The following is a 15995-nucleotide window of genomic DNA, read 5'->3' as shown; positions in this document are numbered from 1 at the left end:
GACAGCGTGGTCCAGGTTTGTCAGTCATGTCTTCTCCAGAGCAGAGATCCCAGTGTGCTTGCTTGAGTCAGGTCATGTCCCTGCCAGTAAATTGAGCTGTGCCTGGGGCACTTATAGGCATTGGAGTGACATTTTTATGCTGACATTTATAAGCTGATGGAATGGCTATTGGCACAGTTTTAGCCTGTGCCAACTACTGCAAAGCATTCCCATGCATGGGTCAGGAGTTAGGATGCTCCTGTCTTGGAGGCCAGGACAGTTTACTGGTACAGCTGAAGCCTCAGTACTTTAGCATGCCTTCAGTAGCTGGATAGGTGGAAAGTTTGAAAATTAGTTTACTTAAACCAAGGCACATGGGAAGTCTTGGGGAGACTGCAGGAGTCGGCTTAATTACCATGTTCTAGATGAAATGTCTTGCCACTAAACTCTTTCCTCCTTGGGCAGGGCAGACTCCCAAACTTTTCTGTATTTATTCTTGCAGAGATCCACTGCGTGCCACTCTTCCTGCTTAACCACCATTGTTTTCCCTTTGGTAGGAGTGGGATTGCTGACAGTGATTTCCACTCCTCCCTTTGGTGGTGTCTGTCTTTTGTTTGATCAGTCAGTGCTGAACTGGCAGTGACTGGCTGCTGTTCATTCCAGGAAATCTGGAAAGGACCCACCCTGAGCATGTACATTTGTCTCCTTTTTTCCTTATTCCCCCCCCCCCCCCCCCTTTTTTTTTTTTTTTCTTTAATGGCAAGAAAAAGGAAAAATTTACAAGTCTGGAAGAGATTTAAAACTGAACAAGAACAGCAGGTGTCCAGACGTATTGTACCTCTGAAATGTTTATAATTAGCAAACTTACTGAAGTAAGAATGAGTGGAAATCAGTGCCTCTGGTATGCATGCTTCTATATGCTCATTCTTAAGCAATGACAGGCTTGACCAGTAATTTTCCAACTTGTTCATATTCCTGTTTAACAGAGAGGAAAAACAACATAACTGAGAATGTGTAAGACATGGTTTAGTCCCCAAGTTTAGATCTCATGAGCTTCCTAAGAAACAATAGCCAATATCATATACTAACATACACATGAATACACATACATAGATAGACCTACATGTCTCTGCATATGTGCTAGCGCAGGGTCAGACTACAGTGTAATCCTTTCTTAGGTGGTAGGACGTGAATTAATTTAATTTATGGGTGGTTCAAATAAATAGGTAGAGAAAGGAGAGATGATCAGATAAACATCTGCAAGCTGAACTCTAACTTAAAGTCCTACTGGGTAGTTTCTGTGGTTCAGCATACCAGCTTGCAATTTCCAAACTACTCTGTGGATGGAGAATTGTAATTGTAAGAAAGAGGGAGTTCCTGCTTACATGTGGAGCTATAAAAGAAAATTGTCATGTTCTTAAAAAGCCAGAGAGACAGGTGACAGACTTCAGGAAGCCAGGCTCCATTAGCTCTGTTCATATATTTTCAGCAGTTATGTGAACGATCAGTAAAGCTTAATTGGAATAGCTAGTATCTTGAAAGGAGATAATATGACAATATTAGTTCATTCAGTTCAGAGTACCTCAGAGCCAGAAAAATCCTTGTCAGTTCAGAGCAGCATCCATAAATACAAAACCACTGAAGTGCAGGTGGATTATAGAAAAGGACTTTCACATATCCTTGGGGGTCTAAATGAACTAAAGGTAGACATAAATTGCATACCTGATGATTTGAAGACTTCTTTTTTTGCATTTTCAGCTGACAAAACAGCTGCCACATTTGCTTTTCATTTGTTGTTGTTATGCTTTTATACTTTTAATTATGCAGTTGTGTGATGAGTAACAAAGGTTTTGACTCCTGTTTTAAAATGTCTAAGTATGAAAGCATCCTGAGTGAAAAAGATACATCTCACACAGTTCCACTTTTAATAGTAGAAATAAGGAGGTTTAGAGTAGAAAATGTTCTCAGATATCATTAAAGAACCCTCCTGAGATGACGTAATTGAGTTATTCTGTAGTCATACCACGTAAATGGAAGACCATTTAAGACAAGACAGGAAAATATATTGAGAAAAGTGTTGCAGAAATCCATCCTATAATGGTATGTGGAGATGGGACAATTAACCCAATAGATCTTTCCCGTCTATTGTTCCATGAATTTATAAGGTCTGAAGTCTTGTAAAATGAGAACACTATTTGGATGATTTAAACTGTTAATGATTTAAAAAAGAAAAAATTGCCTCAGCTTGAAAAATGAGTGAGTCAGACTAGAAATCTAATAAAGCTCTGAAAAGCTGGGGGTGTATTTCTATTGCCACCAATTGTAATTCTTCATCCCAAAGGAATATGAGGACAAAAGATGGCATTGTTAAATCCACTCACTGCTGTGAGAAGTAACTCATACATATGTTTAATAATTTATGCTTGCCTTCATAGCTAACAGGTTTCATGCCTGATCTTTTCTGAACAGCTGATTTCATTTGGGAGTTCCTGTTGCTCTTACATGAGCGTCCTCTCTCCTTTTTAGCTTGGTGCTCCAGCCCAGCTTTTAACATTTAATGGAAAGCAGGATGCAGCTGGAGTAGAGGAGAAATGATTGCATTTGGCCTTAGATGGCTTGACAAGTGGCAACGTGCTAGTCATGAGCCATGGGCCCAGAGCCTTCTGCTCAAGAGAGTGGATGAATTCCCCTGTAGCCTTCCCCAGCTGGAAAAGTCTGACTTAAATGCTTGCACCCTTACTAGTGTAGTAAAGTATTATTTGCCAGTTTCTGTTTTCTTAACACTAATGCACTACAAGTGAGCATCTGTTTCCTTTGCATGAAGATATGGTCTCATGAAGTCTGCACTGAGCTGAGGGAGCTTACTTGCTAACCTTGGTCCTCCACAGCACGCGGTACCAGCATGGCTCTTTGGTTTCGTAGTAGGATTCTGTTGAATGCTTATTGCTCCCCTGTTATTCCTGCCTTCATCATGTGTTTGCTCCACTACTCGCTAGGGGTATTGTGGAAATCATGTGTTTGCATTTGAGCCAGCACATCTGATGAAATCCTGTGAAGAGTTTTCCACAATATTGATTAATTTTCTAGTGGGAATTTAAATCATTCTGTGCCTGGCTCAGCAGGAGATACGAACGGACCATTTCCATGGGTAGTATGGTGAAGCATAGGATATCTGGGGAGAGTCAGTTACTGTTTCTGTGCTCAGTAGATCTGTAGGTAATAGCTTTATTTTGCAGGCAACTTGAAAAATTTCAAGACAAAATAAATGCAGTTCTAACATTAGGCTCCTATCTATATTTAGGCATATTAAAATCTGAGTTACTGATTTGTAAAGCTATAAAACAGGAAATATTTCCTAGAAAAGGCAGTGAGACTTGCTTACAGCTCAGTACTTTTGAAAATCAGATTGCATATCCTGGTCCCTAAATAAGGACCCAGAACCCGGATTTCCAACAGATAACATGGTAGTAGCCATATAGCATCAAGATCTAAAAAATAAAGAATTATTAGATTAACAAGCCCCATTATCCTGCATCCTTCAAATAGAATTGCTGTTGTGTTACTGTCATGATCTAATTGCTAAGTCATCCCTGCACATACCATAGGGTATGGTGACAATTTACTGGAAATCGGTGGAGAGGCTGGAATACTGTATTCTTAACCCAGATTATTTTGCCTAGCCTGCGTTATCCTACTGAAGTACATGGCACAGTTTATGAAGTTAAAGGAATTTATCCTAAGTTACCAAAGGCCAGCTCTGCCACCTTTTAAGAGGTGTTATGTGAACCTTTTGGAGAGTGATGTGTGAGGAAGTAAAGGCCTGATCTGGAGTGAATCACTATTCTCTTACCCAGACCATAAAATGACATGTTTTTAAGGGTTCTTTTGAAAAGCCCATTTCTGCCGCATCTCTTCAAGCATTGTCCTTCAGCTGTCATTTTCCCTTTTCTGTGAAAGGATAGGCACTGCTCTTACTGGAGCTCAGTACTAGCAACCTCTCAAAACTCTTGATTGTGCATTTTGGCTACAACCTGAAATTTCCATGTGCTTCCTTGATTTTAGAAGGCTGAATGTCTTAATACTTTTTTTCTTCTTCTTTGTTTATTGGATGATTTTCAGTATTTTCTGTGGGCAGGAGTGCCATAAACACAGGGGTTTTTTTGTTTTCTGTTTCCTGTTCTCTTCCCTACTCCCAGAAACATAGGTGTGTTTAATTTTAGATAGCCATTGGAAGAAAGTGAAGCAATTTACTGAGCTGGGTTTGAAATCCCAGATCACCTTCCTCTGAGAAGACAGCTCTGACCATTAGGCTGAAGCCAGGCTCCTTCTTGCTTGTTTTACCTCCTAGAAGCACTTCTTAGCAGTCCACCTTCAGCAGGAAGGAAAAGGACGATATTTTCACACCTAATACCCAGCAGCTTTGTGCTTAGGATGCAGTACGTAGGGATTCATCCTCCTCCTACTTCCTGGGGAAGAGGACTGTATGTTTACCCCTGGGCTTTACCACAAAATGTGAAATTTAATCCACTGTCTCTCTTCAAGAGGCAGAGTCTTGCTTTGAGGCCCTGATCCGAGTGTCTGCCTAGACACATCCCCTTCTTATCAGCAGGCTCTAGGTCTTTCCTTATAGTACATTTAATTGTGTACAGACGTGTATATTCACTCTTTATAATGAGTATATCTTAATGTAGGCTTTATGACCTACCCTCTGAAGAACATGGGCAACATCTGTCTCTGTTAACCTTTCAGGATGTATCTGCCACATTCCTTGACCTCCCAAGAAGCATCATCTTTTCTACTTAGAAAAGCTGCCATGCAGAGTTTGAGAAAACTGTGCTTGTCCAGGAAGTTTGACCACCTGGTAGGAACTGCTGTGGAACAATTCCCCATAGCTGCTGGGTTCTGTGCAGCAGGGGAGAGCGCAGAGAGGAATTCATGGAAACACTGGATTTGCTCTGTGCCTTGCTGTAGATCTGATGATAGCAGGAAGTCTGACAGAGTCGCTTTGCATATAATTTAGGTTAGCTTTGTTACTAGAGCACACTTTTACTGTAAAAATGCATTGGGATTATCCTGTCCCTGCTACCGAGCACACAAACACCTATTTCTCTCCTGGAAATGCTGGACGGAAGTGTGGTGGCTTTGAGATAAGAGCTGCTGCTGTCTTTCTCATCCAGGACAATTTTTGCCCCTTCCCTCCCTCCCCCTGAAATTTTTCTTGTATGTATTTCTTACATAAAGAAGCTTCCTGGCCATCTCTGATACGCATATTCAAAGCTGTGAGGTACTTGGTATAATATAAGTGGAATCCAGTAAGAGTCCATTGGACTTTAGTAAAAATGCTGTTCAGAATTGCTCCTTTTCACTTTGGATAACAGTAATGGCAAAAATTATGAGATGTTTCCACAGTGCAATGAATTTGTTTTGTCCTGTTTCCCTTTTTCCAGTTCTGGATAATACATACAACCCACTGGTTACCTTGTTCAACACTTTTAATATGTAAAGAGCTCTATAGATCTCTATAACAGGTATTGTAAAGCTGAAGCCACTTTTAAGATTGCTTAGAGTTAAAATTAGTGATTATGTTGTAGTAGGGCCTGTGCACATCTCAGGAACGGACTCTTGCTCTAACAACAGGCAGTATTGAGTTAGGTAGTTATCAACTATTTGGGTAGGCCCAAAGAAACTACAGCCCAAGTAGACCAAGTAAGGACACAGTAACAGAGTATGTTATGATGTTATGAACATAACAAATGTTGTGATGACTTAAAGCATGTTTACTCCTTAAAGTTTTAGGAGGGATTTGAACAGGCAAGAATTAGTCAACTGGAAAGGCAGAAGCAGCAACAGTCTGGGGATGGGGGACGCTCAAGATAGTAAACGGACGAAGTAGACTGTGAGAAGCTACAGGGTTGAGGCTGTAGCAGGCAGAAAGGGGGATGGAGCAGAGTCGTGGAAACATGTATCCAGACTGGGGAAATAGTGGAAAATAGCTAAATAATCCATAGATGTCATTAGCCTGTGATGGAAGTGGGCTGCTGAACCAGCTGCAGCTGCATTGATGAGTCCTAGCATCTGGCTGAACTGGGAATCCTTTCTCCCCCCAAACCTGAACTGGTTTAAGATCCTCCACAGAAGCAAACGGTTCACTCCTACACAGTTATGGATCTGGGGACTCATTATCCTTATTTCTGTCTCCCGTCCCAGTACTGTGTAGGAACTTGTGTTTCTGTGACATAATGAAATACTCCCAGTATGTTTCAAAATAGCCTGCTGTCTAGTGCATGATATGTTGGAAGAGATACGTGCCCAGTAGTTTTAGAAAATGAGGTATTTGTTCATTCTTTGTGAAGAACGGCGACTATAGATTTAGTAATAAAATTCCAGGAATATTAGGTAGGTAGTTAAATGTACTTACAGTACTTTATTCTTTGAAACATGCAGGTCATATCTTTGATCACTCTGTTTGCTTTGCCAAGATTTCTGCGGTGGAAATAGGGAAACTTTCAGGCAACAATATTTTTATAGTTTATTTTTCTTTCTCTTCTGAAGGTCAAACAGTCTTTCCTATATATAGCTACTATGGTGGTTGAGGATAAGTTCTGAGGACATTTGATACTATACCTCAGAAATGTGCTGTGTGTTGAGACTGATACCTTGTGCCTGTTCCTGTCTCAGGGCTATTCTTGTTCTTTGGTGTGGTAATCTTAAGGAAGAAGGGTAAGTTTCGCCCTTGTGTTTAAATCCTCAAAAATTTCCACTTTTGAGATTCTGAGAAAGCGAAAATTGGGAAAGTGAAAGGGCAAAGTAAATAGCCCCAAATGAACTGATCATCTCCAATCTTTTTTCTTTTTGCAACTCAGTACCATTTACAGCATAGTTTGATATCTGCTAGTCCAACACCAATGGACTTCATAAAGGTCCAGTCCTTTTTGGAGAGCACCGAGCTGCTTCCTTAGCCAGTAATCTTTCTGGAGAGACAAGGACTAGAAATCTCGATGCCCTCTGGGTTTAAGATTCAAAGTCTTTCTCCAGTCCTGGTACAGTTGGGCAAAGCTCTTAAAAAAAAATGTATTAATTCTGTATATTCTTTTACTGATTCCCCCCCACCCCCAAGTCTCTCCAGTGCTCTCTGACAGTTATGTGTGTCCTGCATGGATTTGCTTTGTCTTAGCATTTATGATCAAAATATATTTGCTTTGGTAATAACAGTAAGGAAGCCAAGTGTGTAGAAAGGAACCTTCGTATTAAAGGAAGAGAACAGTGGATTGTCAGGTTTCCTAGCTGAACAGTGTTGGCAACCCTATAATTTGGTAAGTTGAAGAGCATTACAACTCAGAAAGAATGAATCCTTCAGCCTGAAAAGTCTATGTTCAGAAAGGTATTGATCTCTGTTCTTAAGAGCAGGAGAAAGTAACTATCATCTTGATGATATTTGGGTTTCTTGGATGCCAGGAACGTGTTCCTGTCCCCTTCTTTCACTCACTGGTAGCTGCCTTGTTTAGCCATGACAAACTACTGCAGAGATTATCATAGGCTCATAAACTTCTTATGTATTCCCCTTCTTTTTGTTGCTTAAATAGCACGCCCGAGTCTAGTGGCATGTCGTTCTTTCTCACAGTTCTTATCTTTATCAATCGGTTAAATTTCCTAAGTGATAGTCTTTACCAGAGTTCAGAAGATTGACAGTGCTTCCATTATTTGAGGGCATCGCTGGAACATAACAGTCTGTAATTTTCTGTTGCTTGCAGGATGGCAGAAATGTTTCCTACCATACATAAAATCTAAAAAAACCCCCCAAATTCCTTATCTTTAATATAGGCTAGTGAAGACGTTTGGTGCATAATTTCCTTACTTGCACGTCTTAGGACTGAAAATAGTTTCATAAATAGTTTATTTTCTGTTTCATTTTCATGCATATGCATTGGGAAGAGAAATAAGAGTGCCAGAAATATTGTGCGTGCAGTAATCCTTGTCAGATGAGAAGTGGGAATGGATTGAAGAGAACCTCTGAGAGAGTCTGATTTTGGTGAAACTTCTTGTTCACTTAGAAGAGAATAAAAATGGTTCTGATAAAGATGAAATTTGCCTGCCTTGGAATTTCTTTAACACTGACACCATATAGTCCTGTATCACAGATTTTGGTAGGGTTTTATTTCATCCAAGCATATTCTTTCTTTGAATTTTGATCTTACTCTTTTCATGCTGTAACAGTTCTTTTCTCTGTTTTTCGCAGACTGTTTTTGAGAGGAACTGTCAATCTGATGACTGTGCTGCTGATTTGAAACTTCAGGGTAAATTATTGCTGTCTAGGTGAGTAGGTGAACTTTGTTGTTGTTCTTTCTTTCATGCTAGTATGTCATTCATTTTATGTAAAATGGCACTGAAAAATCAACATATAAACACAAACGTTTTATATCCAGACTAGAAGGATGATGACAGTGATACCTTCTTTAGTGCAGAAAAGTCTTGACATGTACACAGAATCTGAACTCTTGTGGTGGTGGGTTCTGTGCACATACCGGGTAAGACACCTTCCCAATCACAACAGACAAAACTGGAGGGTAAAAAAACCAGCACAGCAGAGAGGGACAGGGAAAGTAAAGATGCACACCCTAATCAAGTACTAATGTGGACCATGGGATTTTTCAAAGGTGATAAAATACTGTTTGTGGCATGGTAGGAAGTAAAACTGCCTGCAGAAAAGCTATTTTGTTAAGAAAAAATGTCACATGGAAGATTTAAGAAAACCCTCAGAACATGGCAAACTATCTTTTTCAGTTTCTGAACTTGTACTTTTCTAACTCTCCTGAAATACTGCTCTCCTTTGTCAGAATCTTCTTGTTAGCAGCTTGGGGAGGGGTGTCTGATTTCACTTTCTTCTGGGATAATAAACCTCATCAAACAGACCAGAGGTGAAGTTTGTGTTCTGTCCGTTGTGACTGGTGATCCTAGGAAAATGCCTATTGTTTTGCCAGGATGTAGTTATTCAATTTTGGGATAAATCAGGCTAAAGGTGAATTTTACACATCACTTCTGTTTCCTTTTTTTCCAGCATTTTTAGCACATTTTTAGAGATGGAAGTGCTGATGCGAGTTATTTAATTGTGTGCCAGAGGCTCTGCTGTTTGATGGCGAGGCTTTCTGTGAAATGCTTTGCTTTCAGGTCAGGAAGGAGAGGGGAAGAGACTTCCCTGCTTTGGGGGTGGGGGGAAGGAAGAAGTTGTAGTCGGGAGATACACACACATTTTATGTATGTCTACAGCATGCTGTAACCGAACTTGGAGGCAAAACTGAACCAGAGTCAAGTCTGAGAAGTTATGGACTTCTCCAGACACGACTAAAGTCCACAGGAATGTTTTGAGGGATTGGCTGGGAGCAGGGTTGGGTCTCAGGTTGCAGAGTCCGAGTTTTGACTGCAGTTAGTCTGGATTTTTGACCTTGCACTTGATCTTTGTGGTGAGCAAAATCTGTTGAAAGCTGGCAACATGTCTGTGTGGACTAGGGAAGCTAGTGAGAGATTGTGTCCAGCAATTGAGGAATAATCAATAAAAAGCAAGGGACAAGTCCTAAAACCTTGTCAGTAAGTATATAGTAATCATAGCAGTAAGAGCTGTATTTGTGATTGGAGCGTTATACTGTTTATTTTTACAGCTCTTATTTATGTTATCTTGGCAGTTTAAAAGCCACAAAGTGAAAAAAGCTTTGGATATTCAAATACAGTTTCTACCTTTGTATAGCAAGGTGTTGAACAAATGCTTTTGAATTTTCTTTATCCAGTGACACCCTGAAGTCCTGTTTGAAATAGACAGGATGTCATCAAATCCATGAGTCTGCACAGAATGGGTTTTCTTTAGCTAAAGGGCTGTGTAAGCTTCAGTTATTAAGAAATGTAACACAACAGATATCTCTAAAGAAAACAGATTTTTTTAATTATTGTTACTGTTATAGTTGTGTGTAGCAGTACAAAAAAATGCTAGGGATTCTGATTTTAGAAAAGTGCCAGTCTTGAAGAATATGGTAATTTTTCCATCCCAGTGCGTTTTGCTAAAGAATCCTATCAGCATTTTTCCATGTTATTGCTATTTATGCTAAGTCTGTGTACAAAGCAGGTTTTTTTTTTGTAGGAAGAACAAAAAAGGTAACTTGTTTATTAGTATCTGCACTAAACAATTGACTTCATTGTTAGCAAGGTTATGGCAATGCCTTTGTCTAAATAATTATGTCTGACTAAATTTGGTGGACTTACTGGAAAGAATGCAATTAATGACACACTGGTACATTGGCTTGAAATAAACAGGATGTTTATGGGAAAGCAGCAGTAAGTGCTGTCTGTTGCATCTGCTTCAGCTCTTTGAAGATGCCACTGGACATGTGGATAGGGTGACCTGGTTAAGATGATCTATTGGGGCTTGCAAAACTGCATTTTAAAATAACTTTTATTATTTCTCACCAAAAGTTTACAAAGTAAGTAACTTGCACAGGTCTATTACCACCTAATTAAAAGGTAGTCAACAGAGAGAAGGTGTAAATAGTTTGTTTTCCTGGTGGAGAAGACTCCACAAGTGCTTGTGCTGGGGCCAGTGGTATTCAGCATATTTCATAAATGATCAGGGAAATAATCTGCCAGAAAGGTGATAAAGTTTGCTAATCATACGAAACTATTCAGAGAAACTAAAAGAACAAACAAGGAAGTATGTTTTCATGAAGCATGTGATTAATCTGTGGATTTTACTGTTGGAGATGTTTAAATGCTGAGTTTACATGGTAGAGAAGTGGCAAATAAGAATGCTGGAAGCTGTGGAAATATATCAGCAAATTAACACTCTGTGCTTGCCTTGTTCTTCATAGGCCACTTGCTGTTAGACATAGTTGGATACAGGGCCTCTGCTAGATGGACTGACTTGGTCCGGCTGTCTTATAGATTTTTCATGAATCTGTAGCATGTTAGAACCAAAAGCTGTGCAGAGAGCTGTATATTGTAAGGTATCGTTTTGTCCATTGCTATATAATATGCTCTCAAATGTGTGCTGGTTAAAGCATATATGTGCATAGGAAGTTAGCTCAGATTACATTATCATCAAGAGAATTGCTTGTTGAGGTCATGCTTACGAGCTCAGGAGCTGCACAGCTACTCTGATACAGAGTTCGCCTGGGATGTGTTTGAATCACTAGAATTATTACCTAGTTAAAAGATTGCACCCAGCTTTGAAGAGGCCAAGCTGGCATACCAAATTACTAATAGGAAAACCAGCCCATGCTGGCAAGAACTAACCAGCTCTGCTCTGAGTTTGCTATTCTTGGGATCCACCTCCTCCTCTGAAAAGTTCTTCATCTGCCCTCAAATTGGGAGCACTTGCATGTTGATAAGAAATAGACAGCCTGGGACGCTAACAGTCTAAGTAATGACCTAATGCGTGGCTGTTTATCCAAAGTGCTCAAGCCAAGCAAATCTGCATGTGTATGTTAAAAACTTCACTGCTGTTCTGTCCAGACATGATGGGGTTTGCCTCATTATCTCCTGTTGTCGAGGTGGTGCTGCATGTGGTTATGGCGCTGCTGGGCAAGCTGAAACCTTCCACTGTGAAGTTGGAGGAGATGGCAGGGTAGAGCTACTTGAAAGTGGGTGATGATAAAAAACATTATAGCCTTCTAACTATATCTGGAAGCTTTTGCCAAGATTTGGGAGGGTGAAGGTGGGATGTGGTCGTGATTCCTGTATTCTGGTTTTTTTGAATACTTCTATTATAGTGAAAGGTGTTCTTGAAGGCTTGGGCTGAAGACCAGGGTAACATGCTGTACTGGAGTGAGGAAGAGTTAGAATGTATTTATATTTGTTTTCAGTTAGCAGATGAATCCCTTTAAGGCTAGTCCACCTTCGTTAGCATCGGTTTGCATGTAAAGCCATCCCAACTTCCTGAAGGGGTTGTGGGATGAAGGAGACAAGCTCTTTCTGCTTGTGGCAGATGGTAGGAGGGGCAAGAGTCATGCACCAGAGACTAGGAAAAACCTTCTTGTGCAGGCAGTTTGTGCTGGGTGGCAATGAGGTGTGCAGAGATGGTGTGCTCTGTCATCCTGAGTTTCAGGACTTTGCTAGATAAGGTCCCTACTGACCTCATCTGTTGCTGGCAATAGTCCGGTGTTGAGGAGGATGAGGATGGATTGTATGGCCTCTAGAAATCTCTTCCAACCAACTTTTTTGCCGTTTTCTGCCTTGTCTTGACATAAATTCTCTCTGTAACCTGAGCAAAGTGGTCTTAATAAAAACCAGCTCTCTGCCAACACAAAACCACCTGCCTAGGATGGTTATGGGCATCTTCCAGTGCTGCAGCTGGAAACCTGCCGGTGGGACTCTTTGCCTCTTGCAGATACCACTTCTGCCAGCGAGAACATGCAGCATCATGAGAGGGGACAGTAATATCAAAGGCTGGACCTGGAAGAGCAAACTGTGGGGCTTTAACTTCCTACAGCAGACAATACGAGATGTAGTGCATGTAGAAACAGCTACAGTGGTGTGTGCTAGCATTGCTACAAATGGTCCTTTTAGTGATTGGCTGTACTTACTTGTTTGAATGTGAATGATGTTAGCCTAAAACTACAGATGGCAACTTAAGAGTAAGGGAAAAGGACCATGGAGTCTGCTGTGGACTTGGTGAAGGCAGTGTTGGGAGAAACTGAAGGAGCAGGAAAGAGTCTTTTCATCTTTCCATTTATGACTCTTCAAATCCATTTTTCTTAAAGAATAAACATGAGGTTTTGGCAGCACAGAGCAGAGATACTACTCATTGCCTCCCCTTCAAAGAGTTTCCAGTGTTAAATCTTGCAGCTGTCATAGGAGATAGCAAAATCTGTCCCTGTTCATGCAGTAATGCCCTGTGTTGGGGGTGGAGAGGGAGCAGGGCGATTTCTGAAGGATGAGACCTAGAAGTATCTTAGTGTAAAGAAATTATTTATTGCATACAGGTAACTTTAATGGCACAAACTGAAAGAGAAATAGGAATAGAATATTTTGCAATAAACTTTTTTATGGCCATAGCTTTGGGACAGCAATAGGAAACCAGTTTTCCTTTCCAGCAATCCAGTACTGAAAATCAAAATGCAATTAAAGTGTTCTGTTAGCTATTATTTTCAAATATTGTTTAATATTAAAAATGTAAATATATTTATTACGCACCATGCTTGACTTCAGTACCTCACTCTGTTTTCTCAGCACAGCAAATGTCTTTTCCATCAGGCTTCTGTAGCAAATAGCACATTTTTATTGAGCCTCTCTGCAGCTACTTGTTTAGAAGCTGAACTGCATCTGTTTCCTCAAGATGTGCTGGGAGAAACTGAAGTAGGTGTTCTGTAAAAGATGAGACCTCCCTAGCCTTTAAAATCTACTAATCCATTCCTCTGGTATTTTATATGAGAGAAAAGCACTCTGGCCTTTTAAGAAGAACCAGTAACTGCTGAGGGAGCAGGGTTGACAGGAATACACATCATGTCTGACATACCAAGGCAGTTTTCAGGTCCTGAGCTGACGACTGTCTGCTGACTGGCACTCTGCAAAGGCAACAGCAGTTATCAAGCCATGTTAAGGCTGTGATGGGAACCAAGTGAAAACCCTGGATTAGACGTTTGAGTAACAGTGGTGGTGTTTGAAAAAACAGACTTTCTTCCAGCTATAATAAACAAGCCAGCTAAAAAGACTAGAGGAGAATGGGTGGTGGCTTCGCTGTGAGATGCAGCTAGGAAGGAAATCCTGTATGGCTGTGTAAATATACTGACAGCCCATGTGTCAGGAGGAATAGAGCAGCTTTACCAAAAACAAACAGTACAAGAAGAAAGATGATGTTGCTGCATGTCATGTAGCTGCTGTATTCCAGCACAAGCTGTGTGCATGGTATTTAGATCAGGTTGTAAGCACAGACTATGAGCCCCCTTGAATAGAAAATGCTGTAATAAATAATGCTATTCCTGAGAAAGGTTCCAGGAGGAAGTCTGTCTTCCATATATTTATGTGACATGAGATTACCCTTCATCTGTCATTAGAAACAGAATTACTCACCCATTGGAGTGCTTCTGAGTGTATGTTTGGCTGTTTAGAATAAGCAGCTTGCTTTTTATTTTTTGGTTTAGAGCATCCACCATTCATTAGACTCAAATTTATGTTGTTCCCCTACAGACTGGCTGGGGTTCCCCTATATACTGCTGAAAATTGTTTATTTTGGACATGTGAAATTGGAAGCAAAAGTTGTAGAAAGTGAAAGAGGTGACAGGTGCATTTTGCAGAATTTTTCAAGTTTTTTTCAAATTGTGAGGGGTTTTTGTGCTGGAGACAATGCTTTCAAAAGTTCTTTTGTGAAACAAGATTTTTGAGAAATGCCCTTTTCCAGCTGAAAGGTCAAGTTTGTGACTTGGGATGTTTCTGGTTCTGTTGCTCCCTCTGGAAGTAGCCAGAGAATGCACAAAACCCCAGTCTGTCAGAATTTCATTGAATTTGAAATGTTTCCCTTTCAATGAAATGGTAATTTATGAAGAAAAAGTATTTTCCAGTAGTTTCTGGTCAGCTCTTCAGAAGGTGGTTGCTTTTTTGTCCTCCAGTTCCTTCTGTGACTTACTGAAGGATTGACGTGTTTTTGTATTTGATAGGCAGGTAAATGATTTGATGTGTTGTTTTGGTATGTAATCTCAAAGTACTGAACCCAGACCTCACTGAAAAGACTGGGGAGTATGTGCACCACCTCCCTGTGCCTGCGCCCCCCCGCCCCAGCCCTTGAGCTTACAACTGAAGTTCATAGGCATACAATTTGTATTAGTGGTGAATGAATAATTTCACAGAGGTGACTAGCTGTACAGCTGCAAAACTGGTGTTTTTGCAAATACTGTGTATAGATGCAAGGATGGATATGCTCATGGACCTATTAAAGGTGGTCCTAAAGGACCTATTCAGTGGAAGGACTCCCTCTGGTTCACTGGGCACATCATCACACTTTAGGCACCTGGATTTGAAAAATGAACCTCAGCAGTTTCGTGTTGACTTGTCAAATTATTACAGAACCTGAGCTGAAGGAATCCAGAAATCATAGATAAAAACATGTGTTATGACAGCTTTGTCCAATTTGCTTTTCACTAGCACAAGATGTAATGGCACAGAACATAGGTTAGTGCAATAACAGTGCAGAAAGTTAGTGCCATCTGAAGAAAGAAGCAATAACATAACATTTTGATCAGGAAAGTTCAAAACTTTTTGAGTGTATCTCATTAATATGGTAGTATTTTATATTAAAAAAATTAATAAAGGTTTTCACTGATCATAGGCTTTTGCAAACCTATGGAGAAAAGCTGCAAGCCTGTGGTTTAATGTGGGAAGCAAAGCTGTTTCATAAACTTGACCAGGCTCACGCCTCAGTGCTTATCTTCCTTTGATCACATAACAGGGATTTGTTTCCAGAGCGGCCTCATGTTTCATGGCATGCCCATTGAGGTTTTATGCCCCTGAAGTCCATCTTAAAAAAACAGTCATGATGAGGAAAAACAATATCCTTCCATTTGGAGCTTAATTACATGCTCTGATAATATCAGTTTTTCCCTTCCTCTTCATTCATAGCAGATGAAGAATTTATCTTCACTTATTTTATCTTTCATTGAACAGACGCTTCTTTCAAAACTATTTTTGACATTCTGTTTACCCTAGACATGCTATCCTAAATAGCTGAGCTGCTCAGATGGAGCTAATTTTCAGCTTTACCAAAAACAATCAAAGAAAAATGAGCAAATGCTATGGTTTAGCATTTCTAGTGCTAGGAAAGTGGTCTTGAGCTTTCAGTCAAGACTTTGTGTGTATAAAGCTGTGTACACCAACATGGATATTCCCAGCCCCCAAGACACCAATACGGAGCCATGACTGAACTGACTGCCGTCATGTGCTGCCCACTAGTTACTTGGTCATACCCCAGTGCTGTCCTAACTCATGATCTTTTACACTACCAAAGGAGTTATTTCCAGGGAGAAAAGAATGACAAAATATTGGGG

General features: G+C 40.3%; 1 protein-coding gene across 1 annotated transcript in view; it reads left to right on the top strand.

The window, feature by feature from the left end:
- The window catches only part of ITGA9 (integrin subunit alpha 9), a 230376-nt gene that overhangs the window by 122462 nt on the left and 91919 nt on the right, over window positions 1-15995 (top strand). The window contains exon 17 of the mRNA XM_056335484.1: window positions 8216-8292. Coding sequence (XP_056191459.1) covers window positions 8216-8292 — 77 coding nt within the window. The remainder of the gene's footprint in view (window positions 1-8215; window positions 8293-15995) is intronic.

The sequence above is a fragment of the Falco biarmicus genome, chromosome 4 (genome assembly GCF_023638135.1).
Source record: "Falco biarmicus isolate bFalBia1 chromosome 4, bFalBia1.pri, whole genome shotgun sequence".
Taxonomy (NCBI): Eukaryota; Metazoa; Chordata; class Aves; order Falconiformes; family Falconidae; genus Falco; species Falco biarmicus.
Note: the sequence above shows the minus strand (reverse complement) of the source record. Positions and strands in the feature narration are given on the sequence as shown.